Below are 25,994 nucleotides of genomic sequence, written 5' to 3'. Positions count from 1 at the left end.
ACACACACACACACACACACACACACACACGCACACACACACTTAAGACACATTCAGGAACCTCCTGTGCCCATAGTGCAGAAGCTGGGCCCTAAATGGGCTTATACAGGAAGTTCTCAGCTTTGGCTACTTCCTGTTTGCTAGGAGCTTGTATTAGAAGCACATTGTGTGGTAGAAGGAGCTTTTCAGAAGAAATTCACTAAGTGTAACAAACCTTCATGCGACAGTGGAAGCAACTGTTCCAGCAGCAGTATCTCAGTCTCTACTAAATGCGCACATTAAACATTTTTAGTAGAACTTCTGCTCATTTTATTTCTATGGAACGTGTCTTGAGTTACTCCAACTAAACAGTTTCCTATGACCACACGGCACGGTGGAGCCAATCAACTGCGGCTATTGTACGCACAAGTTTAATGTTCATCAGCATAACAATGATAAAACTGTTAAGTCCATGCTTTATGGTCGGCAAGGTTTTATAGCATGTCTGTCAGCCAGAGGCTAAATAGTTTCCTCAAAACCTAAACAATTTTAGGTCTTAAATCGAGGCTGTCGTACTTTTACTGTATCAGCCTGCTTGGTGCATTTGTTTTGTGACAATAAAACATTCTGATAGTGGGAGGAAAAAGGAGGAAGGGAGGTGTCATGCAGAGATAAATTAATGAGGAGGGGGAGGCAGGTTCGAAGGAGAGGAGGATGCAGCGTGCAGGTATTGTGTTGATGTGATGTCCAAGTCGTGCAAAGAAGGTCGATTGAGATAATGGCTGGAGCAGGAAATAATAAGGGAAAAGGGAGAACTCCTCGAGAGATATAAGAGAAGTGATTCTGGTGATCTTCCCAACAGCATGCAACAGCCTCAGATAGATTGCACCCAATTCATTTTCTTCGCTAAACAAAACCTGGAAGCTCGTCAGAGGAACTGCTCTGATATCAGCCTCCATGTAAAGATATGCAAAGTGTCAGGGGCATTGTAGCTGTTCAAAAGTTAAACTGCCACTTTCCTGTTTGGACTCTTTATGTCAGGAATAAAAAAATTACCAATAAAAAAAAATGCAATCATCATGTGTGAATGTGTAAGTTAATGTTTAGTTAATGCTGGGAGGTCTTGTTGAGGTGAGGCCTGCCAAGTGGAAAAAGGCCAGGCTGTGAAATCGAGTCACCAGACTTATAACAGTTCAGACATAGATGATAAAGTTTTTAACATTTCTTCAACTGTAAGCATGTTATGGTGGTGACGTAGTTCGAGATAAGGGCTAAATATGAAGCTTAGAATTAGTGGAAATCTTCACTAAATGAAAAGAGGATTTAGTGAGGGATTTTGGAAAGCACTGAATTAAATATAGGAGATATTTCAGGGGTAAGTAGCTGCCACGGTGATATCTCAAGTCAAAACATTTCATTTCAGACATCATTTCCTTTTGGATGGAAGACATTATACGTGATTTGGTTCTTCGGAGCTCCATCTCTCACATCTCCTAGTAACAATGCCCTTTTCCTGCTCTGTCATTTATCATTCTATTTATCGTCGCAGTCTTTCCCTAAAAATAGTCCTGAAGCTGCACATGTCCATGCAGAAAACTCACCTAAACAATGTACCAGTAAAAATCACTGAACCTAAAAAAAAGGCAAGCGGAAACCACACATAACCAACAGGAAGTGTGATGCCAACACCCAGCAAAATGGCAAAACTTCAAAAACAAAGCATCTCCACTAAATTTATATTCAATTCAACTTTTACTTCCTTTTAAGTGGGATCAGCACAAATGGACAATGTAGAAGTTTTGAAAGAAGAGTGAAATCCACCGGCCTGGTGTGTGGTTGCATGGTTTGGAGAATGGCCTCAAAGCAAAGTAAGCTATAAAAATCTCTCTAAGAATACCCTAGAGGCACAGATGTGGACAAAGACAACTTTAGATGGTGTACTTTGGAAAACAGAAGAAAGACAGTATTAGTGAAAGTCTTGCTGGAGTTAAAAGAAAGGGCACTTATTCTGTAACATTTTTTAATGTCCAGGATTTTAAAAGTCTGGCTACATTTTGCTGGGAAGCTAATTAAAGATTTTAAAGGATAACACTAGCATTAGTCTGTATTTCTTTTCCAATTTTCGACAAATACAAAGCCCAAAATGAAGAAAAGACTGGCCATTTCTCAATGATTCACTACTTCTCGGCGTTATCTGTAGCGCTGATTCCAATCTGATTTATTTTGAGCCTTGTCATAGAACTTTCATTCATCTGTAAGAAGAATTGAGAGTCATTTTTGAAAACAACCGGGTACCAGACTTTAACTGATGGGAGTAAGCGGTACATTTGTTTAACCGTTAGTGACTGCAAGACGTTTTATGATGTCTAGGCACTGATATCTAAAATACATCTAAAATACATAAACTGGCCCAAACAAAGCCATATAGTCAAAGCCAAAGTAAACTTTGTCATCTCCGCTATGTATGTCATTAGAAAAAAAAAGAGATTCGAAGTATTTTTATTGTGAAATTGAATCAAAAAGTAGTTTCCCTTAAATTCCTAGTCATATGCGATGTCCAGACAAATTATGAGCAGAAACAGACAATCAGTTGAAATCCCTGAATCTATTTAAAATAAAAGAAACATATGATTTTTTTTTAATCTTATAGACTTTGTCGACAAAGTCTTATATATAAGATATAAGATTTTTATGCCTTTTTTAAAGAAATCAAAAATACTCCAAAGTGAACTTTTTGAATTACAGAAGTCCCCCATTAAGGGGATCAGTGGTGTTTTGGCCATGGGAAAGGAAGGTCTGAGTAAAGCACTGCTCTTTCCTCTTTTGGCACAGAGTCACAGAGTGACGCGGTGACCTCATCCCATCCTGTTGCACAGGAAAGGTGGATCAGATAGCCGGGGTCGGCACCTGCAGAGACACAGTGTGTGTGACTGAGAGACTCACAGAGAGAAGTGCCAAAAAACAAGAACTTGTGAACTTGTGCACAGACGATATTAGCTACCAACATAAGGACTGCAATGAAAACATTTTGATGTGTGTGAAAGTGGGAATAACATAAAATGGAAACAGACACATTTACCTCATACCTCAAAACAAAGGGAAAAAAAATAGTTTATACTGTTGAAGTTGTTACATTTATGTTATCCGTTACTTACTGATAGCATCAGCTTGTTCCAGTAAGTTTCAAAGAAACTAAGTGAGCTGCAGTCAACTGTGCATGAGTGTTTGTATAGGATAGAGGTACCCTGCCAATGAGCCCAGTGGTACAGCCAATATAGACAGGCCCCTCCATTAGCTCCCAACGATGCAAGACCTCACAGCTAGTAAGTAGTTATAAGCTAACCACCACATTATATGTATTTCTGTAGTGTGTTTATAGATTGGGGTTTTTTATTCCCAGATAATGAAAATTAGTAGACATAACAGAAATATGAATTTATTCCTTTCTGTGGATGCTGGTTTAATCCGTTTTGCTATGGATGTACAGACTTGGAATGAATACAAAGCTTATCTAAGTGTTGACGTTCTATAAATTGATAACCCCCAAATTGATGAACTCCAGCTGATTGGGGTTATGATAGTCAGGATGTCGATTTTGTGGTTAGAGGGAGGAAATGACAGACAGGATAGACACAGGAGCCAAATAAATCCTTTCATGATATTCCATGGTCACGATGCATGTTTGCATGTAGGAGTATGTGTCTGTGCGTATGTGGGTGTCAGTATTTGACTGAGATATTACATTTATGAACATGTGTGGCAATGACGTAAATCTCGCAGTGGTCTCCACCATGGTGGTGAGTCCCACCAAAAGTGTCACACCCAAACCATCTGCTCTTGGTTAAAGCTGTATAATTGTTAGGCTGAGGCAAGTGTCCATGCAGCAGAATCAAGGCTAAATGAATTCACTCACAAACACCTAGAATATGGTTACAGTAGAGTTGGACTTTGGTTGGTCAATAGTGGTTTATAACCCACATATTTGTGTCCACATATATGTTGCCCAGTAGCCACCAGTATCATTTTCCTAACAGTTTCAAGTTAATTCTCAGCGAGCAAACCTTTGTCTGATCCGTTCACGACTTTGCACCTTTTAAACTTGTCAGAGCTTTTCTGCCAGGTAATGCTTTTCAAACCCAGCATTGTAAGTACTGAGCTCATAACTTCCAGGCAACAATTGTGCCTGTTTTTATAGATTTTTATATCCCGTGTCATATCCAGTTCAAGTGATTTTGTGGCCTCAGATTCAGCCAGGAGGTAAAAACACATTTCTTTTTTACACGGGATTAACTGGTTCTTTTACCTAACACTCAAACAACATCATAAAATGTGATAGGTGAATTTCTTATGTTCTCGTCCTCTTCTCCTTCCCTCTGGTATAAGATAATACTTTAACGTTAGCACACTGCACTACTGTCATGACTTATGGTTCAATCACAAAGTGACAAACATCATAATATGGGGAGATTATGCTTGTTTGTGTTTCATAAATCACTGTTGCCTGCTTTAGCCATTAACCAAACAGTTTTTAGTGTAAATTGTGTCTGTTGTAGAGTTCACTGGGTTTGAGTCCATGGTGTCTGGCCATCATGTCCCACTTGCTGTGGTTAAATATAGCACTTAGTGGTAAAAATGTTAAAGTACCACTTCCCCTATACTGACTGCAACAACACATCTATCTCTGGTGGACTCCTAAACCAAGAGGGGACTGACTGATTGCTGTCCTTGACACCACCACCACTCCCACGAGCCCCCTTTTCACACATTCTCCTGCGACACAGCTCTCCCTCATCTACCTCTCCTCCATTGCTCTGCTTCAGTGATGCAGGTAGAGGCTTGACCTAAAATCTGGGGTGATGAATGACTCTCATCTTGCTGATTCTAGTAGTGTGTGTGTGCGTGTACATGCATGGGTGATGGTTGTGTGGTCTATATGTGTCTGAACCTCAGCCCAGCCTGATCTGCTGCAGGTTATAGTCACAAGCTTTAAGATGCCTGTAAAATCTCATCAATTACCCTAAACACAACTTCAAAAAATAAATTGGGTTACATATGTAACAGTATTTCCTCCCATATGAAAAAAAGGATTTAAGGCATTGTTGTGAAGTGTAAAAGTGTCATTCAATTGCATAAATATAAGTAATTGGTCATTTTATTTAACTGTAAACTATAATAATTTTATTATTACCATTTTAACTTGGAATTTAAATGCTAGTACAATTAGATATTCATGAGAACGCCGCATTCCCGAATCACCATCACATGGGCTATGATTCTAATTTTTCGTCATTAATAAAAAGGATCAGAAAGGTTAAAATGGAAAAATATATACAGGGACCTGCATAATGACTAGTGCTTTGATGGCGCATGGTGCGCTTCTTTGTTTCAAAGACTTGGCCACTTCCACTGAACGGAGCTGGGGGGCACCAAAGTCTGCTCTCCAGTCTTCCTCCCTACTGTATTTCACAGCCTCCCTCACGTCTGTCCCCCCTTTTGTGTAGCTACCCGAATAAATTAGCAATCCAAGTAAGTGAAGGAGGAAGGAAGAGGTGGAGGAGGGTATGGAGCTGAGTAGGGGGCTGGGCCTTGTGGCGGACGATTCGGCTTTCGGTTGGTGAGGTGCACTGTACCCTGAAGCGACTCTGTCTCAACACGCACAGACACACATCCAAAAAGCACCGTGTCTCAATGACTGGATGCTGAGAGAGAGAGAGAGAGGGAGGGAGCGAGAGAGAAGCGAAAAGTGAAACACTGAAGATCAACGAGAGACTGTGCAGAGGACCACAAGCGTCTCCTTTCTGCTGCAGATAGTGAAGAAGCCGTGCAGCTTCCCAGCTGATCCAAACGCGCTCACCTGACTCGGGGACGGAGACGCATAAAAACCCTTCCCTGTGGAATACCCAACCTGTCGGTCAGCGGGATTAGAGCATCTGTGGAATTAGCACTACTGGCGTTTTCTGTTGATATTATGGAACATCAAAAAGCCTAGTCCAGCTGGCCAGCAAGGTTCCATTCAAGATTCTGTCCTGGCGGATTGTCTGTCGTTTGTGAGGGACTGGAAACCCGTTTGCATACTAATCAGGTTGTGAAGGGGATATCCAGGGTGCACATCCAGAGCAGCGGGGGTCCGATGAGTGTAAGTGATCGCTTTTTACTTCTTATCTAAACAGTGATGTCTCATTCACGGAATAAGAATAAAGAATAAATGCAGGCAGACAGTCTCTTACTGGGAGGAGGCTGGTGGTTTCCCATGCAGAGGGGTATGCACCCTGCATCTGCACCTTGCGTGCATGGGCTGATAGCTGATCTCTGTACTGTGCTGTGGAAGGCTATACTAGAAAGACTCAAAAGTAGCACAAGATCAGCGCATCACAGTGATGCACTGTAACTTAATATTGATTATTGATTCCCAGTCAGAGAGGATGGAAAAAAAAAGAGTGATTCATCCCCATTTGAAATGAAAAAGCGGCCAATCCGGTCGACTACCACACAAGCTAATTACGCTTTATGGAGCTGGTAACGGCAAATCAGTGGTTTCTTCCACAGTGTTGGCAGGCTCAGAGTAGCTACTCTTTTTATTTTGGAGGGACGACAGAACCACTTAATGGGAAACACCATGAAGTGCACAAAGTGGGTCAGCGTTTGTTAAAAGTATTTCTCAGGGAGACCAACTGGTGTGACAATGAAAAATGCCCGCAAGGCATCACTAGCGGAAAGAATTTTAAATATTGCTGTGTACCACTGACCCTATGTGTGCCTTACACATAGGGTCTGCTCTGCAAATGCTGCTGTAGCTCCTCATTTCTGCTTTTCTGATTATGAAAACAGAACCTCAGACTGGAGCTGGACTCTCTCAGTAGACATGGACTGTATACTTTAGTTTAGTTTGGACTGCTCATGGCAGTTTTGTTATGCGGCAAACAGATTTTGACTCAATCTAACTTTTTCCCCCTCTAACATAAAAGTGTTGTTATTTCAGCCATTTCTGTCTGTATATGTTTACATGGCCAAAAGCTAAAAATGGGAACCCACAGGCATATTTGAACTCCTAACCACAATACTTATTCCAGTCATATCTGGTGTCCACTGAGCTCCTCGGCACTTGGTTTTCTGCTGCATGCAGGGGATACTGATGTTTGCATTATTGCACTATCCACTTACATCGTCCCATGTGCTCCAGCCTTGCAGTACACTGACCTCAGAGACAGCCTCTGGTCTGCATAAAAACAGCAAGAGTTTGGTTTCTTGCAGAGTGATGAGGCGTGCAGCAAGACATTTTTCTAACAGGAACCATATGCATATCTAGTGCCACTAGTAGCTACAACTGAGCAGAGCCTCAGTTTATACTAACAACTTATAATTATTCACATCAGCTGCTCGGCAGAACAGATCCTTCTTCGCAGGAGAAGGATTTTAAACAACCCGGGTTATTTTCACAGTTGTTTTTATCTCGTCCTGGTAAATTCATGCTCCCTGATGCAAGAGGAGTATATCTGGAGGCTGGATTAGCTTTTAATTTGATGCTGGGTGGGGCTCATTCTGTTTCTTCAATCTTGAAATCCTACATCTGAATCACACTGACATACAGCCAAATATTGTTCTATTTCAGTTTTTGAGCTGTCATCAATTTCTTTTTCCTTGTTCATTCTAATGCTCTTCCTTAAGGGATTGTCCAAGCTACCGCTTTATTCCTTTTTTGCAAATCTCAAGCAATGTTTGGGAGTTTACCCTGAAATACACAGGGTAATCAAATTGTGCATTTGCCACCCACATTGACACTGAAATTCTGTTAGTACTGTATACACCATTGTCCTCTTTGCAACTCCCACAAAAGCCACATAAGAAAGAAAAATAGCTCTTTTCCCAGTCAGGTTTCATTACTTGCGTGATATAATCCCATAACTCTTTTCTCACTGTCTGATTTAAAAAAAAAAAAAAAGATTGCGAAAACAATACACATACAGTATTGCGGAGAAAACTGTAGCGGGCAAAATCTTTTGTGTTTCAGCTCATCATCTCAAACCACCAAGTGCTGCCAATGAGGGAGAGCGAAGTGAGAAAAACTGAAAATATCTTCCCCATCCAAATGATGCCTCTGAAGCAAAAAAAAAAATCTAATTGTATCCCAGAACTGTTTTTTCCTGGGTTTTTGTTTCTCAAGCATGTGAAATCAGTGTCTGAGCACAAATATCGGAAAGTGACTCACAGACTCCTCTCCATCTAACTCTTCCTCTTGCACACACACTCACACACAAATACACAACAAACCCTAACACGTGATAAATGCCAAGTTAGACTCGTGTTCTCTCAGGTATGCAAATATGATGCAGACGCACTACCAGCCAGCAAAACACAAACACAAACATAAACAGCAAGGGTTGTTTCCATTCTCTCTGGCTCCACGATGAGTAGCTCGTGTGTTAAATATTTACCCTCCATCTTTTTACTCACTGCATGCTGCTGCTGCCTCGAGACTGTGTCGGTGTTTTTATTTACCTCTCAGTCTGCCATCGTAGACATAACATAAGCCAAAGACCCAATATTTTGGGACTTTAATGCCATCTTAATTTATTACGGAGGGTGTAGACCATAAGCAGTTGTAGGCTGCAGTGCTGTGTGAGGGAGTAGCTCTGTTTTCCTGGAAAGTCACTTCTTGTTTGCATCACCATCCACACAGGAAGGCCAGACTGTTATTAATAGCTTTACTAGTAGAGTTAGAAGCAAGATTTCTGCTGATCAGGAGTCTCATCTGCTAACTACTCCTCGATTGTTCTTTGTTATAATCCCACGTCTTGATTAACAGCTACAATCGCCAAGTTGGTCATCTTGTTATCATTATGATTTGTGAAGTTTTCCCACTTTAAATCCTGGCTTACATGTGCATGGATTACCCAAAATGAAAATCATAGTTCTGTGTAGAACAGCCGCATTCTTGCTGCTGCAACTGCGGAAGATCATTTTTGAGTTATGAAGTACAAGATTATTCTTCCCACTGTGTGGTCATAGACTTGCTTATCTTATGAATATACTAGCAAACTTCATCAAACCCCTGTTAGTCAGTCATCCAAAGTCATGCCTCATCTTTGAGCTCACACTGAAAACTATTTTCAGAGTTCTCTGTAGTCTGTCCCCCTTTGGGAAATACAGATCTTACCTTTCAATGTATGGAATGAAAATCCATTTATCTGTGGCACCGGAGAAGATATTACTGTAGGACAGTCTCAACCATTCAAAGGAAGTGGCTTGACTCTCCTGTCAGACGCTGAGCTTTTGGTTTGTTCTGAAACCCATATTTTGAACTGCTGTCTTCATTCATGGTCTTTGTCCTGGCAGTGGGGATCCTACTGTAATGATAAACCGAACATGAAAGATTACAGACAAATGGGGAGAAAAAAAGAAGAGGCTTTCTGCATGGCTTTTGGACCAGTTTCCCTACTTTACCAAAGCGCTAAGCTTGAAATGCATTACCTTGCTACACTCTCATCTTAAAATTCAACATCAAACATTATCCCATAAACTGAGTGGCTTTTAGCTGATTCATGATTAAGACCTAGAAGACTGACTGCTTTGAATGGGTTGCTATATTCCTGATTGAAGCTGCAGATGGAAACCTCTAAAGCTTTATGTTGTCTCAAGTTTCAAGTTGGTGTGACACTGACTTCCAGAAGTGTGGCCAGACCACTGGAAATGTGAGTGCCTTGTTGTTGTAGCAGATGAATGGGTAAATGCATGCGTGTGTGCACGAAAGTCAGTGTGTGGCTATAGCTGAGATCTCTCATTAGGGGAGCAACTAATCACTATTTGCAATTAGCAATTAATCTCTCAGCTGTTTTCTTAACTAACACAGTAACCATTTAATCTGTCAGAAACTACTAGAAAACCCTTCTATAATTTCCAATATTCTAATACTCAACAGTCCAAAACTTAAACTTCCTTCATGTACATATGTGTATAACACTATTAGTGGCAGTTATGTAATTTGTTATCTTTGCAGCACTGTAGCCTTAGATAATAGCAGAAAGATTTCTGCTGAGATTGTTTTATTGATTCTCCCTCAGTGAGGAGATGATTAGTACTGGCAAATGCTCCACTTCTACTCACATGTATTGGAATGAAGTGATGTATTCATTTCATTAGACACACGAAGGGATGAATTTAGGCTCTGAACAAAGATGAATGAAATGCGGTAACTGGCTCCTGCCCATGTGAGCGCTTTATGGATAAGGAGTGTCTGCGCTCAGAGTCAAGCACGCCGAGCGGGGAAGAAGAGAGAAGCTGTCTGTGTAGCGTCTCATGTGTTTTTAATGAAGTAAGTGAGATGATCTGAGCTTCTGGTAACTTCAAACACTTGCGGCGAGCTGAGAGCTGTGTAGGGCATCGCAGCTCAGGTGAAGCAATGTGTTATGCAAGCTAAGGGATTCATTGCTGGATGTGTGTGTGGGCGGTTTGGAACAAAAAGGAGGGAAGAAAAAAAAGTTGGCTGGGAAGAAAGTTTTTGGGGCTCTTGATAACTTAGACACTTTTTATATGTGAACTATGTGAAAAGGAATCTGGATCCACATCAGTAGACGGTTCCTAGGTAGAAGGTGCAGGAGTGTGGGAGTGGAGGTAGAGTGGGGCATCTACCAGGTCGGGGGTTTGATCCCTGTCTAGTCTAGTCTGTGCATCAATGCATCCTTAGACAAGATACTGAACCCCGAGCGGCCCCTGAAGCATCCGTGTGAGTGCATGTGCAAATTTTAGATGTTTGCACACACTTACACACCTCTGAAAAAGGACCTTGCACAAATCTGTGTGTGATTGGGTGAATAAAGGGTAGCATAAAGTGCTTTGAGGGCTCAATTAAATTAGAAAAGCACTTTATAAGTACCAGTCCATTTACCATTTACAAGATTTTGAGCTCAGTTAATGAGAATTTGATGAAGTTTGAAAAATTTGAAAAGCAGCCTTGAAGGTTGTGAAAAATGTTGTCTGTTGTTAACTTTTGTGTCAAAGAGTGAGCTTCATGCATTAAGCTTTCTATTGAAGCCTCAAGCTGCCTATCTCATCAGATTTTTTTTTGTCAGTGTTTAATTTTGTCGTATTAACGTCATATAATTGATGTGTTTGGATGTCTGTTCAACTGTGTTGAACAAATTGAAAACAAAAGATAGACAGTTTTAATTCCCAGGCTTACCACAAGAAATATAATGGAGAAACATGATACAAAGGCATTTTCTTTGGAGAACAGCTGCCGGCGCACCACCAGCCCAAGAGTTGATGGAGAAATTAATAACTTATAGGCCAAGGCGCTGTCCTCAGCTACAGATGAGTAATTACACATTTTGATAGTTTCCCAGATAAGTCGCCAGACAAGAAAGTTCAATGTTTCTCTTTAGGTTGTTTTTTTTTTTTTTAACAAAGATACTGACCTTTCTTCACCCTAAGAAATTGCTCTGATAGCTGGCGAGGTTTTCAACAAAACATTTTTATCACCATGATTAATATTTATGTGTTTTCTGAAACAATAACATGACCTGATACGACTTTGTGCCTGGCTTGCCGTTAGGCCATGTCTCTGATTATTTCATTGGATGGAATACAGAAGGAGATTAAAGTGTGCACTCGCACACTTGTGTATCTCATTGTGTATGTTTAAGTTGCAAGACAGTGTGCCGTTTCCCTTTTACTAACCATGTTTTGGCTACCAGCTGGGTGTTTTGTCTTTGGACTTTTCCTCTTTTTCTTCATTAGCTGATTCTGCGAGTCTTCTGATATAACACTCTGCGCTTCATCACTTGTTGGGACAAAAGTCTGCCTCGTACACCTCCCTTACAGGGACCAGGTTTAATCCTCAGAAGGTTTAAGAATCATTTTAAAGTTTTAGGCCAAGAATTACGACTGGGTTGAAGAGGGGTTAAAGGTCGGGGTTAGGCATTTAAGGTTAGGATAAGCCTCTAGAGAATTAAAGTAAGTCAATGAAGTGTTCTCACAAGTATGTGTGGGTGTTAGTGATAGACACAGATATATATAAATCAACAATGGAATTTATTTGTTCAGGTTTTCATTTAAACATAATAAAGTGTACAGTGATTGGTAATTATATGGATTTACTTAATAATAACATCCAGAAATAATGAATAAAACATACAAACTACGAATAAAAACTTCCAGTGTAACAATATTTCTGTAATCGAGCACTATGGTTTAGAGCATTATGCAACCAAATGGACTCATTAAGTAGCTGTTGTTACATTTTAATGTCTTCCACATTCAACAATAATTCCTGATGTTTAATTGCTTCCAGTCGGTGTTTTCTTTTCACTGGACAAAATAGATGTTCTTCTCACGTACAGAGCTCAAAATGCAAACCATGAATAAAAAAAAAGGAATGCATGAGCTCCTGTCATGGTATTTTTTTTTCATTTCACCTGCAGTGTAATATTGTTTGACATAGTCATGGATAAGGTTCAGCTCGACAGCTTGCCCATATGGGATATTAAACATGCTCTGCTGGTGAGGGGCAGCGAGTGATGTAGGTGGCAGCTGCTGCTTCACTTTATTAAACGTTTCACCACATAATCTTTTTTGTTTGCTTTCTTCCCCCTCTGTCTTTTGTCTTATTTTCATACTGAATTCTCTCTTATGCTGCTCTTTTTTGAAAAAAACTTTTCAGAAAACCTTTAAAACCTTGAGAAAAACACACATATTCATCAGAAGAGCTAAGCTCACTGCACGTTCACTTGGCCTTGAAGGTTAAGAGGTGAGCGAAGCAGCTCCGGCTGTGTTTTCACTTGCTCCATGGCTTCACAGATGGTCCACAGGGTACATTATTTATGTGTGTACATGTCAGTCTGCATTTGTGCGTTCGCTCACACCAACCTTTTTCTTTAAAGAAATCCTATTCTGAATCAAACTTTTCTTCTGCTGCATCTCTATTTTCTTTTCTTTCTCTGCGCCGTTCTCTGTCGGCCGGTAAAATCTAGGACGTTTTGTCTCTGGGGACCTGGTGTAGTTTGTAACTGCGTGTGTCTGCATTCTGGCTTGACAGCCTCTGTGAGAGTAAATAAACAAATCTTGAGTCATCACACTAGCTTTGAATTGTCATCTTGGTGCTGCAGAGTTCTATGTCTTTTGCAGTCTTTTTTTTTTTTGCTTCAGCTGGTATCCCCATTGAAGTAAGTATTTGAGTAGTAATGTGCAAAAATTAAAGTGTAACTTGTCTATTTTTGGAGCAGCATACTAAATTTAAATGGACTCGTAACTTTAGCCAGTAATGACTTCTAGGAATTTAGCACAATTACAGATAAGTAAGTCTAAGTAATGCTCAGAATATGTAGCTAGGCAGTGATTCCCAAGAGCTGTTATTGGTTTTATTCTGCCCCAGCTCATAGAAGAATGTGTGTGTAAGTGTGTTTTTGGGATGTGACCTGATACATTGACAACAAAGCAAAATAGAAAGTATATATATGTAGAGCCAGATCCAAATGATAGACTATTGCCAATTTAGTTTTCAGTTTTAAGATTTGGATACTTTTACTATTTGGTAAAGAGAATAAGCTATCATTTTTTGAGTACCGCTATCTCCGATCCACCAGTGTCACCTGTGAATTTTATTAAATTCAATTTTATTTATATCACGCCAAATTGCACTTGATAATGTAAGGTGAAAACCCTACAATAATACAGAGAAATCGCCAACAATCAGACAATCTCTCGTGTGAATGGAGCTGTTTTCTCTCCTGGCTCAAATGTAGGCTGTGCACTGTGAGACTCAAGAAAGACAAAGTATAAAAGCCAGACTGGGTAGCCTCCTTTTAAACATTCATGTGTTAGCAAAGGGAAATGCAGTCTCCTTGTCTGAAGGTGCTCCTTTCTCTCATTTTGGACTGAAAGCAGACCGAGTGCTACACTGACTCATTAGCCCACCTGGACCAGCGCTAACTGGTTGACATGCTAACTTCAGTAGAAATCTCTGCAGCACTGCACATGTTTGTCATAACTTCGTAGCTGTTAAGTCTTCACATTCTGGCGATAACAATAACTGTGTTTTCATTTTTCAAAATCTATTTTAACGTTCTTACAGATTGCACCTTTAAATAAGTCATGACATGGTTTTATATCCAAATAAGAGTGTGGAGGCAAATAACTAACTTTTCAAATACCTTTGGATTAGACAGTTTTTTTCTCTTATATTTACATCCTCAATCAGAAAGCCTATTGTTTTAACTTTTTTCATTTTCTATTTGATTTGGCATGAAAGCCACAAATGAAAACAGATTATGAACTTCATTCTTATTCTCAGTAGGTTCCTGGCACAGACCGCTGTGCTCTCTGTGAACTCACTTCCCCTTGCCCACCCTCTGCAGCCATGCTCATGTCACTCGACATAGGAAAAAGGTGATACAATCAAGCTCCAGAGCAACGTTTTATGGACAAAATTTAAAAAACAAACCAAAACCTTTCATAAAGTTGAGATAAATGTGTAATAAATGAGTCCTTATAAGAGAGTTTGTAATTGAGCTTTTAGCTCTTAGTAGCAATTTGATAGGAAGAGAATTAAAAGTCAGAAATTTTATTCAAATTATGATAAGATATGTGAGATGAATTACGACACTATCCACAGGAGACCAACGCCCGACCAGTTTTAGCACGTTCTCTTTCACTTTTTTTACACTATCTGGTTGTGGATGGATTAGGACTGACGTCTAAAGCAGAGGAGTGCCAAGGAACTGGTTCTTATTCCAGCATAATTAATTCAAATGTACTTACTAAGGGCTTACCAGTCTTCACACTGGAATTAGGCTGCGTTTCACTGGTTGTGGGAGCTTTTACAGTTACATGCATCCCTTGGGTGATGTACTCCAGTCATATGACACAGTCATGAACTCGCTCTATGAGTAGTAGTATTAATATTGATTGTGTTTTGGTGTAGCACAAACATGTATATTTCAGTGTGTGTGCAACTTTCCAGACAGTGGCCGTCTGGCTGTCTGAGAGCCTGGTGCTGTTATCCTTCAGAATCACTGAGTGGGGGTTGATTCAGTTGTGGAAATGAATTGAAATTGATATCCACCTTTAGTGTAGGTTCTTAAATTGAGGAAAAGTAAAAGCAGAGCCAGGGAATTACACGTAATATGCACAAAGACACACAGACAGCTCACACGCACATGTGCCTACTGCTGGTGACAGCTGGGGTTAGAAATAGGACGTCTATATCCAGATATGCATGGCAAGGCAACTCAAGGGGACACAGCAGTCATTGTTTTTGTGCTCCTAAACACACACACGCGCACACATACACACAACCCAAGTGACATGAAAACTGAAGAACAAAGCTTTCCTCCATCCTATACCCCCTGCAAGACTCAGCCCTCCTTCCCTCGTCCCACAAAGCTTTTTTGGCACTGCAGACCGCTGCAGCCTGTTTCACTACAAACTGACCTAACCTTTCATTCTCAGTCATTTAAATGTAACCGTATACTTGCATAGAAAATGCTTTGTCATACTTTTACAAACCAGAGCATTGCCATGTTGGGGTTATCAAGCATGCAGGTCTTGTGCCTGATGATACACTAGATTTTAACAGATGGGGTTTTAAAAATGCAAAAAGATGGTTGTATCCAGTGTTCTGTCTTTGTGGCACATTTTATTGTTGACTTTTGACACAGCATGAAACCTTTTCCTTTTATTCTCTTCTCTTTCTGTCTTTACTGTCAATCACAAAGTTTGGCCAGTGTTCTGAGTGACACGGCAGCAGTTCCAGAAGTGACAAGTATCTATAGGCAAAGCCCTACCCTTTAACCACTGAGAAACCAGCTTAATGCAACCCTTTTGCTGTTCCATCAAAGCACAAGATGGCATAGATATTGGTGATACAGAGCAGCCTGTTTTTACTTGGAACTTTGTGACTTTGAGTCCTGTTTGGCTTGGCTGAGCGTAACTATGGCGTGCCCAGCCAGATCTGCTAAATACATTAGAGGGAACGGACAGAGGGAAGGAGGAGGAGGAGTAGAACATGCAAGGGATTGGGAGATGGCACCGCACGTGGAGAAGCTATTCCTGACAACTGAGTTTCGATAGTATAAACACATTTACACACATCCTCGCGCACATACCGTACTGCTTTAAATGGTCACATATAGAAAACGCTATGGTTTTCTATTATTTGGCTGCAGCGCTTAAGAGCGGAGGCCCATGCATTTGAGGCTTTGAGGGCTGCACACAGCAGAAGGAGATTATGGGGGTGCAATGCCAGATATAATGTGGCTGAGACTGCGTGGAGCCCTAAGGGTCTGCCCTGTCTGTCAATGTGGTCGCACACAGATGATGTCACTGCTTGCATGCACATGTCATGCACACATGAAAGCCTGCAGACAGGTTGAATCTTGCTTGTTGTGCTGCTTGAACCCCTTTATGTCTTACTTTTCTGTTTTTTTTTTAAGATTAGGAGAAATTCCAAACCTCTTTAAATTGGCCGTGCATAATTCATCATAATTTTAAAGAGAGCCACTAGAGGGAGTGTATCAGGTGATTATCTTTTACTCCGCTGACTCTTTGTTAAAGCCAGAGTACTTTCAATACGAGCTCTATTTTAGCCCCTGCACTCTCCATCCCTCGTCGGCTCGTGTTGTCCAAAGCAAACACAAGTGTATTGCAGCCCATGTCAAAGGTGGAGATGATGTCATGGACAGACTGCTCATTGACAGTGACAGATTGCAGCCATGCGATCAGTTCATCAATATTGCCTTTCACTGACACTCAACTGAAGCAGTGAGAGAGAAAAGACGTAAAAAGACTGGAATACACCCTTTCTGACATCATAAGTTCTGCCTGCACAGTCCAGTGGTCTCTAAAGGCAACAGGCCTGCCAAGCCAAAGCAAACTGCAATGAATGTTACTTTTGCTATTGTGTTCCAAATCTGCTTTTTCCACGTCTCTGCTTTGTTCTTTTCATGCTGTTCTCCTTGGTCTGCTCAATGGCTGTGTTATGGTACTGAGTTAATTTCATCAGAGCGACGTCTCAAAAGGCCCAAGCTATGACTCTGAGTTTCCCTCACTGCAGTTAAAAGGCTTTGTTTTTTCATCACACCCCTAATTGTCTCCCAGGCCTCTTTCAACTTCTCTCTCTCCTCTCTTTTCGTCTTGTTTCAGACAGACACAAACACTGACAACTACTTTGAAACACAGAGACAACAAAAGAAGGGCTTTGTGTGGAGACATGTGCTCAGCCTGAGCATTGTGTAGGAGTGCAGCAACTGTCCAGAGCAGCCATCTGTACCAGATGTAGGGGTCAGTCAGAGGGGCCAGTATCAGTGTCCCCTTCCCCAGTCCCCGTGGAGCTATAGCCTTTATTAATCTTTCCTCCTCAGAGGCCTCATAAATGACCGCAGGTCAGAGTCAGTAGAAAGACTGCTAAAGTGGATGATAGCACGAGGATTCATCACATAAAATATTGTTTTATGTTTTATTTGTGTCATATGCATACTTAAAAGTTTTTAAGGAGACTTGTAAATCTAAACTACTAGCAAGAAACTCATTTCTTTCTGATTATTGTATATGAGATAGCAGTCATTCAAAAGGGTAAGTGTATGGTCCTTTTGTGTGTGAGACTATGAATTCTTTAGTTTAATGTATGTGCGAAATCTGCAGCCAGCAGCAGGCTGGCTTTTTCTCTAGAGGTGAAAGACATTCCTAAAGTTAACTGTCCAGATTATACATGCACTATGGGAGTGATTTTTTTTTGGTGAATATGGCCATCCAGCAAGGGCCACCGCCCGCCATTGAAAACTTGTCTCTAGTTTGCTACTGGCCTTTTGCCTGCATCGCACATTTATAGTTTTGATAATTTAACAGCAACAGGGGCAGGAATCATTCACATTGCAGAGAGTTTAGGCATTAATGTTCAGATCGCCGTAGAATATTGTTAAAGCATCATCTCTCTGGTCTCAAAAGTGTGATGAATGAGTTGTGTCAGGGCTGGACGGTTCTCCTCATTGCAGGATGTTTTGAAGAGTTATATGCTCAATAAATCTTCCCTTATAAATACGAGTGAAACGTGCATAAACAATTGGTCTCATTTTGAAAGTAATCTAAATATTTGTAGACTTCGCCAAGGGGTAAAACGTGCATCTATCTCGTGAGAGGCCAGTTAAACTTGTTCGGTTAAACTTGCCAGAACATTTATGAGCGTATTTCCAGGATTTTATGCTAGTATGCAAAAGTATGTGTCAAAACTGGGTCAGTTTCCATTTGCAGATAATTATTGGTGTTTGTTTTAACTTGCTGGAAGAACCAGATGGTGGTTATGCTGCAGGTTAGCTTAAAACACTGTCAGGTGAGTTTTAGTTTGACTTCGAAAATCTTGTGATTAAGGTTCCTGCTGTCGACATGTCACCATACCGCTTTCTGGCACAAGAGGCTAAGCATAAACAGTTGCTAGCAAGAAGCGTGTGACTCTGCAGGGGTTTGTGGACAGTTGTTCATCATTACTTCCATTGATTTGGCATTAGCACGAGGAGGATACTTTATGGAAGCGTGCATGATTTAAAGTTTGGGGAACCAGAGAGGCTAAGAGGCTAAGCTATAGGCATACTTTCCCAGGCTTTCTGCGTTATTGTACATTTATGCATGTAAGCATTTGCTGTTCTGATCTGTGTTATCTATAAAATATTTGACAAACAGATCTTAATTCCCAGTGTGTTATGTTCTGCCCACTTTAAGATATTGTCACCCAGTGGATAAAAGTTGTTATCCTGTGGATAATTATAAGTTATGACTGTCCTCAGTTTGGTCCACCCACTGTGGATCCTGGACAGACTCAGACGTCCATTGTCATGCTCTTTCAGTGCTTCCAGATCTAGCTGGAAACTTCTGTCTAAAATGTTACATATATCTATTTTATGGGGAAAAAGCTGAAATTCATCAGGCAGTGTCTTTAATATCTGTTCTATACCACTATAAATGTGTTAGCACCTTGTCATGCGGGGATTTAAGATACATACTCAGTGAAAATAAAAAAGAGATGAACATTCTCTTTTTGTTTCATGCAAAACAGCGAATTTTCAAGAGGGAATTTTCAATAGAGAATGAAAAGCGCTGTACACTTGCTCAATTCAGGTTTCATAAAATATACCTGCACTTTTAAAAAGTCATATTTTTGTGGCTAATATTTTCTTCCCTCTCTTCTTTTCTTCCAGGAGTTTTAGAACCCAGCCATGCCGATAACAAGGAAAGGGTCAAGAGGGAGGTCTTGGGTCAGTGAACCCTGTGTGCGCTCACGTCTTTGGCATCAGAAGGTCTATTTTTATTTCTGTGTCATCCTTGTTCTGGTCCAGACAACAACTGTTCTCGGTGCACTAGAACTCCAGCTGGATGAAGAGCAACCGGCAGGGACCATTGTTGGGGACATCAGTGCTGGGTTACCGCCTGGTGAAACTGCAAGTCTTTATTTCATCTCGGACCACGAAAGCACAGGTGTCAGCAATGACCTCAATATTGACGAGACCACAGGCATCATTACCACTGCACGCCGTCTGGATCGTGAACAGAGGGACCACTATAGCTTCATTGCTGTTACAATGACCGGGGTCACTATTGAAGTGTCAATCACTGTCAACGACATCAATGACCACGCACCTGTGTTCCCAAAAAAGAGTGCTGTTCTTAAGATTCCTGAGCACACAGCTGTGGGCACAAGGTTTTCTCTGGAGCCAGCGACCGATGCAGACAAGGACCAGCTGACCACCCAAGGCTATGCTATTCGTGAGGGCAATGTAGGCCAGACATTCAAACTTGAGACCAAGAGAGGTGCTAACAAGGTGCTATATCTAGACCTGGTAGTCAATGGACTGCTTGACAGGGAAAAACGCTCATCGTACACCCTGGTAATAGAGGCTTTTGACGGGGGCTCACCTAGGAAGATGGGATCTATGACCCTGGAGGTGACTGTGACTGACATAAATGACCACGCGCCAGTCTTCAATCAAAGCAGATACCACTCTATTATCTCTGAAAGTCTCCCACAGGGAAGCAGCATCCTCCAGGTTAGTTTTTGTGCTCTAATTTGTTTCTAAAATAATGTTTTTGACTCCACATTCATCAGGATTTTTTTTTTGCTGTCTGTGCAGGTGTTTGCCACAGATGAGGATGAAGGTGATAATGGGTTGGTGCTTTATGAAATCAACCGACGTCAGAGTGACCCTGAACGCTACTTTGTCATTGATGTAAAGTCTGGGGTCATCACTCTGAATAAACCCCTGGACTATGAGCTTAAGAGGGTTCATGAACTGGTGGTCCAGGCCAGGGATAATGCCAGCCACCCTGAGGTAACTGCATTGTGGCCCTTGATTATAGTGCATTAACAAAGCCGTGCAGTGTGTTTAATGGGTTGTAGCATATCGTATTATATACTTATATTAGATAGAAATTCCTAATGAGCCGCAAAGAGCACGAATCCTATTGATTGATACTGATGGTCCAAATTCATTATTATCTAGACATGGATTCCTCGCTGGTTCCATTCAATTTTGTGGTTCCCAGATGATGAATGTCAGTGACACATTGTGGTTGGTTTCACCTTTTTTAAGACAAATATTGTATGGCATTGCTATCTAGTCTGTTTTAGGATTTTTGATCCCCTGAGTTTCCTCTATCACCATCATCAGGTCAAAGCTAATTTGTTTTTCCATCACTTTGGTTTAGAAGAGTGACTGTAGGCCTAGTAGCACCTCTAGTATGAAGAACAACTTTATTGCTTGACCAACACTTTTCAGTCTGTAGCCTTCATCAGTGTCAACACGTGGTGGCATGATGCAGTGTTGCTGGAGCTTGTTTTCCTGACCACTAACATGTTTAGCCTAAATTAGTCTTAAATAGTCGATTTAAGCATACCAACAGTACAAACTAATATAATGAATGTGAAGAACTTGTGCTGATGAATTCCCAGTAGAAGAATTATCTAAATCCTATAACTTGTTTTCACAGGTGACCAATGCATTTGTGACTATTCATGTCCGTGACTACAATGATAATCAGCCTACTATGACCATCATCTTCCTCAGTGAGGATGGTTCTCCAAGAATCTCAGAAGGAGCCCAGCCCGGCCAATATGTAGCTCGGATATCTGTCACCGACCCAGATTATGGAGAGTACGCCAACGTCAATGTGTCTCTTGAGGGTGGTGATGGGAAGTTTGCTCTTACAACCAAGGACAGTATCATTTACCTTATATATGTTGACCAGGTCTTGGACAGAGAAGAGCGGGATTCGTATGACCTGAGGGTGATGGCCACAGATTCTGGCACACCCCCGCTCAGAGCAGAGTCCTCTTTCACCATCCAGGTGACTGATGTCAATGACAACCCCCCTCTGTTTGACCAGCAGGCGTACAGACAAACCATTCCTGAGGTTGTGTATCCTGGATCCTTTGTTCTTCAGGTTACTGCCAGGGACAAGGACCAGGGCCCCAATGGGGATGTGCGATATAGCCTGCTAAAGGGCAAAAACTCTCACTCTGATTGGTTTTCGATCGATCCAGTTACTGGGATCATTACCACAGCAACTGCTCTGGATTTTGAATCAGAGCCAGCGCCTAGTGTGACTGTGGTTGCGATGGATAGCGGACGCCCGCCGCTGTCATCGACAGCGAAAGTGGACATTGTGCTGCAGGATGTTAATGACAACACGCCGGTGTTCTCCAGCAACTTCTACAATACCTCCATCAAGGAAAACACCCCAGCGGGGACTTGCTTCTTAGAGGTAGGAGAAACCCTGACAGAGAAAGTTTTCTCTTCAGCCTTTTGCTTCTCCTTCTAACTTATAACTCTTTTATCTATTTTTCTCTCTACTTGTCTTCATTTTGTAGAGGAACTGACATTTTTAATTCTTTGAGAGCTCTATCTTGCAGTGTGTTGAACACAAAACTATTGTCCTACTTACGCAGCCAAAACCTAGTATTCACTGTCTTCCCAGTCCTCTCATCTCTTTATTCCCTCTCTCTTTTCACAAACACACTCCCCGTAAAACCCACTATGATTACTCCCCTGGCAAAGGCCTGATTTATACATCAATATAAAGTGGTCTGGAAATCAAAGTCACGTCTGAAGTGAAAAGCAGTCTCAAAGTCCTGCTTCACAATGGATGGGGCACTTGGAAGCACTGACACATTGTGATGTGATTCATAAAGTCTGGGATATTCAATGATCTCATTTAAAGGGAAACTATATCTAACAGAAAGAAGAAAAAGAAAAGCAGGGAGGGAGTCTTTACCTGAATTCCTGAAGCTCCTTTGAGGAGATTTACTCTCTTCTGGTGTGTCCTCTCTCTCACCTCGTAGGATTGCCATGGTAACTTAGCCAGAAATGTGGGGTGAGCCCTTGGTATCGGTGCAGTACCTCGCTTCGGCTTAACTGTCTTGTTTTCGTCACGATTTCAGCAGCTTTCATATATGAGGCGGACCTCGCCTGATTAAAAAGGAGAGCTAGATTGTCTTCCAGAAAGGTCTTAACATGGCATCGTGCACAGATCAGACCAGCAGATTTTACAAGCCAGTTTTAAACGCTTTGACATGAGGCAGAACCCCCCCCCACCCCACCCCTTTTTCAAAAATTTTAAGATAGCTCACTGCTGGGCCTAAAACACCACTGAGATTCTAATAAAAGGCTCTGGTGCCGTATTAAAACCAGAAAGACTAGTAGAGTTTCATGTTCTTGTAGGTTCACTTATCATGCATTGGAAAAGCTGGCATATGGGCTGGCTCCTTTGGGAAGACATGAGACGTGACGAAATGTAATGAGGACTATAAGATGTAAATGAAGTAAAACAGCAGAGGAGAGAGGGATTGATATGTAGAAAGAACAAGAAATGCACAGATGGAACCTTTAAATGTTTTCACAGTCAGATCCAGGCGGTGATTTTGTCTGAACCCTGTACTTTGTCCTCAGTTAGCCTGCCCTTTTGCATTATTACATCCCTTAACCAACTAAATGAACCCTCTAGACCCTCATTCCAGTTGTTGCAACAGTTGTAATCAACTGTTACTGATTTTTTTCTTTCTAATCCTAGCCGGCAGTTATTCTGGCACTAGGTGCAGGCTAATCCCATGCCAGACATCGCGGGTAGTTTTCCAGTGTGCCAGAGAGATTGAATAAGGTTTGATTTAGTCATTCCGGCACGTTCCTCAATGCTTGCTTCATCTGTGCCGAGAAACTCCAGGCGAGAGTCTCCCCACAAGAGCTGCAGTTTTTCAGTATAATGGCAGCTGGTGTTAACTTTTTTCTTGGCCAGTGCAACATGGACACACAAGCGCACGAAATAATCTGAGACCTGACATCATAGCTTAATGAATCCTGTTCCAGATTTGTTTTGAACTGATCATTTAATTATTGTGATTTACTAGCATCATTTTTTTTACACTGTCAGCTAGTGGGAAAGTCGAGATTTGGGTCAGCTGGCCTGCTTGGATTCAGTTTACATATTTTCTTGCGGTGTTATTTGGCACAGATTAGCCGTTTGTGAGATTTGTCACGCTCCGCACAGTCAAGACAATGGCAGAATTGCACAAATATTTACAATATTTAGCAATCACTGTTTGGAGTTTGGAATTACTACGCTGGCCCGGCTGGCTAAGTTTGGATTTCGGACACTTAAAAATGGGGGGAAATCAACTAATGTTTAATATCTAAACAAGGAAATGTGTTATCAGGAGACATGTATGAAGAACGTTCTATATGCTGCTTTTCTTCCAGTCTTTCCTGAGTCCCACAATTTGCTTTTTGTTTTGTCATATCTTTATTTTCATTGTCATTTGTTTTCTCCCAGTTTTTCCCTTGTTTCTGTCTCGTTACATCTTTCTCCATAGGTTGATTTTGCTTTCGCTCACTCTTCACCTACACATACACACACATATAGTACATGCAGTGTGTAGGAAGCTTCTTATCAGTTTGGCCACTCTAGTAATCTGTAATGTGCTGCACTGTTTATATGGCCACGACACAAAGGGGTTATTTATTTCTCAGTTTCCTCGCTTTCCTTTTCTTCCGCTTCCTTAAAGTATTTCCCAGGCTGGTGAGGTTAAAAAGTGGCTGTGTGTGTTTGTGTGTGTGCGAGTGTGTAGCATACACATTCGCCGGAATCGGGTTCACAACCTGAGAAGGTAAAGGTCATGAGAACATTGGAGATTGTAGCTGGTGGTGAAAAGCAAGCAAAGTTAGTCCTTAAAAACTAAAAATTTGCATGTGAAGGTCGCTGAAATCATCTGATCTCATGTCATCATTCTTTCTGAATGACTGCTACTTCTACTGAGTGCATATGATTACTTTCAGATTTCTTACTCGTTTAAAATTTGTGTTTTTCAGAGTTAAAGCATTTTTCCCATCTGTGTGGGTTGTTCCTTGCAGAGCCTCTGTCAAATCCAATGACATGCTGAGTTCCAGCATAACCTGACTGCTGGAAAGGCCCTGTTAATCTCACAAGCAGTAGCACGCACACTCTGGTCGTAGCTCCAAAACAGCCCCAACTGACATCAGCGAATTGATGCTTTGCTTTGATTAAAGAATAAAGCAAATCAAGTCCAAATTAAATAAAAGTGAAATGATGATTTCAAAACAAAAAGATAAATTAGCTTCGATAGTTAAAAACAAAACAACAAAGCGGAAAGCACGAGTTTTTTTTGTGCGTTTATATACGAGTATGCGCATGTCCGTATGTCATCCAGTATGTCTGTGTATGTGTATGTGACCTCACTTTCAGCAGGTGATCTCCCCTGTGATGTTCAGCATGTGGTTTCCTGGTCAGGGCTGTTGAAAAACACTCATCCAGACAGACACAGATGTGCTCTTCTGGGAAATGTACTATATGAAGAGATGGGAAATGGCTTGTTGGCATTGCTCTACAAAAGCAGTGAAGCGCTCTAGTACCACAGCCCAAATACACAAATCTGCTTAGTAAACTCGAGTTATAAAATTAGAGCTGCTGGCTTCAGGCAACTGAGAACATGATGATTTTATGACAGTCTCACTAATCCAAAACGCTGTCACTCCTAAGTTGACACTTTTTGTTAGGCTTAGACACCAAAATATTCTGAAGTTCATCCAGACCACTTTGAGGTGCATACAGTACAGTACAATATAAAACATTTCCTGTTTCCACTTTGAGGCGCTCTAAAAGTTTCTTACTACTATGTGTTTGACGCACGACTCTCATCAAACCTGTTAAGTTTTGTGCAGACTGGACAATATATCTTTGAATTACAGCAATTGCGTGCTTCATGACAAAGCATCGAAATTGAACACGCTGGTAGGGTAACGCCCTGTGATGAAAACTTAGTTTACAAAATAATGTAACACCAACTCCTTAAGGCTTTCCCGAATAAATTTTAGATGTCTCAGGTCAGTCAGCTGGATCCAGTACCCCAAACTGTTAAAAATGTAATTTGAATGTTGCCACCATATGACTCTGTGACTGTCGTTTAATATTGCCTTATCATTCTTGAGAAGTTTGGGTCATTGTTTGAGGCATAGTTGTGCGGTAGTTGCACCATCACTTGAGACCAAGAAGTTCTTGAGTTCAAATCCATCAGCTGGCTGGAGTCTTTTTTCTGTGCTGTCACAGCAACTCACACAAGCACATATGGGCATGCCTTTGAAGGTAACCGAAACTAAGTGAAAAACATATAGGTGGGGGAGGTTTCTTTTAACAGGTGGAGTTAGTCTTTCTGAACCTACCAGAAAACCACTTAAGCAAACACAGCGTGTCTATCTGTCAGAGCAATCAGCCCTTTTGTTGTGAAGTCCAAAGTCAGAGATCCTACAGCTAAATTCTATTCAGCCTCTATAAGGAACGCTTACACACATGCACACTGAGACTAATCACATTTGATAAACCAATAGCAATAGCTCCAGAGAAACATTGTGACTCACTGAAAGCAGGAAGGTATTCAGCATAAGCTTCCTGTAACACCAAACCAGTCTCCCAGTCTCCTGCTGGTGTTGCGCTGAATCTAACCCCCATGGAAACCAGAGCCAGAACAAACCACA

The 25,994-nt window shown here is 41.2% G+C and overlaps 1 protein-coding gene across 1 annotated transcript in view; it reads left to right on the top strand.

Moving 5' to 3' along the window:
• The first annotated feature begins 5,563 nt into the window (after nt 1-5,563).
• dchs1b (dachsous cadherin-related 1b) overlaps nt 5,564-25,994 on the top strand; it is an 83,415-nt gene continuing 62,984 nt past the window's right edge. The window contains exons 1-4 of the mRNA XM_005746585.1: nt 5,564-6,115; nt 19,158-20,003; nt 20,088-20,285; nt 20,944-21,717. Of these exons, the coding sequence (XP_005746642.1) occupies nt 19,176-20,003; nt 20,088-20,285; nt 20,944-21,717 (1,800 nt within the window). The 5' untranslated portion in view covers nt 5,564-6,115; nt 19,158-19,175. The remainder of the gene's footprint in view (nt 6,116-19,157; nt 20,004-20,087; nt 20,286-20,943; nt 21,718-25,994) is intronic.

Source organism: Pundamilia nyererei, unplaced genomic scaffold (assembly GCF_000239375.1).
Source record: "Pundamilia nyererei isolate P.nyererei 1_Seehausen unplaced genomic scaffold, PunNye1.0 scaffold00180, whole genome shotgun sequence".
Classification (NCBI taxonomy): domain Eukaryota; kingdom Metazoa; phylum Chordata; class Actinopteri; order Cichliformes; family Cichlidae; genus Pundamilia; species Pundamilia nyererei.
The sequence above is the reverse complement of the archived record's forward strand: the minus strand, read 5'-3'. Positions and strand labels throughout refer to the sequence as shown.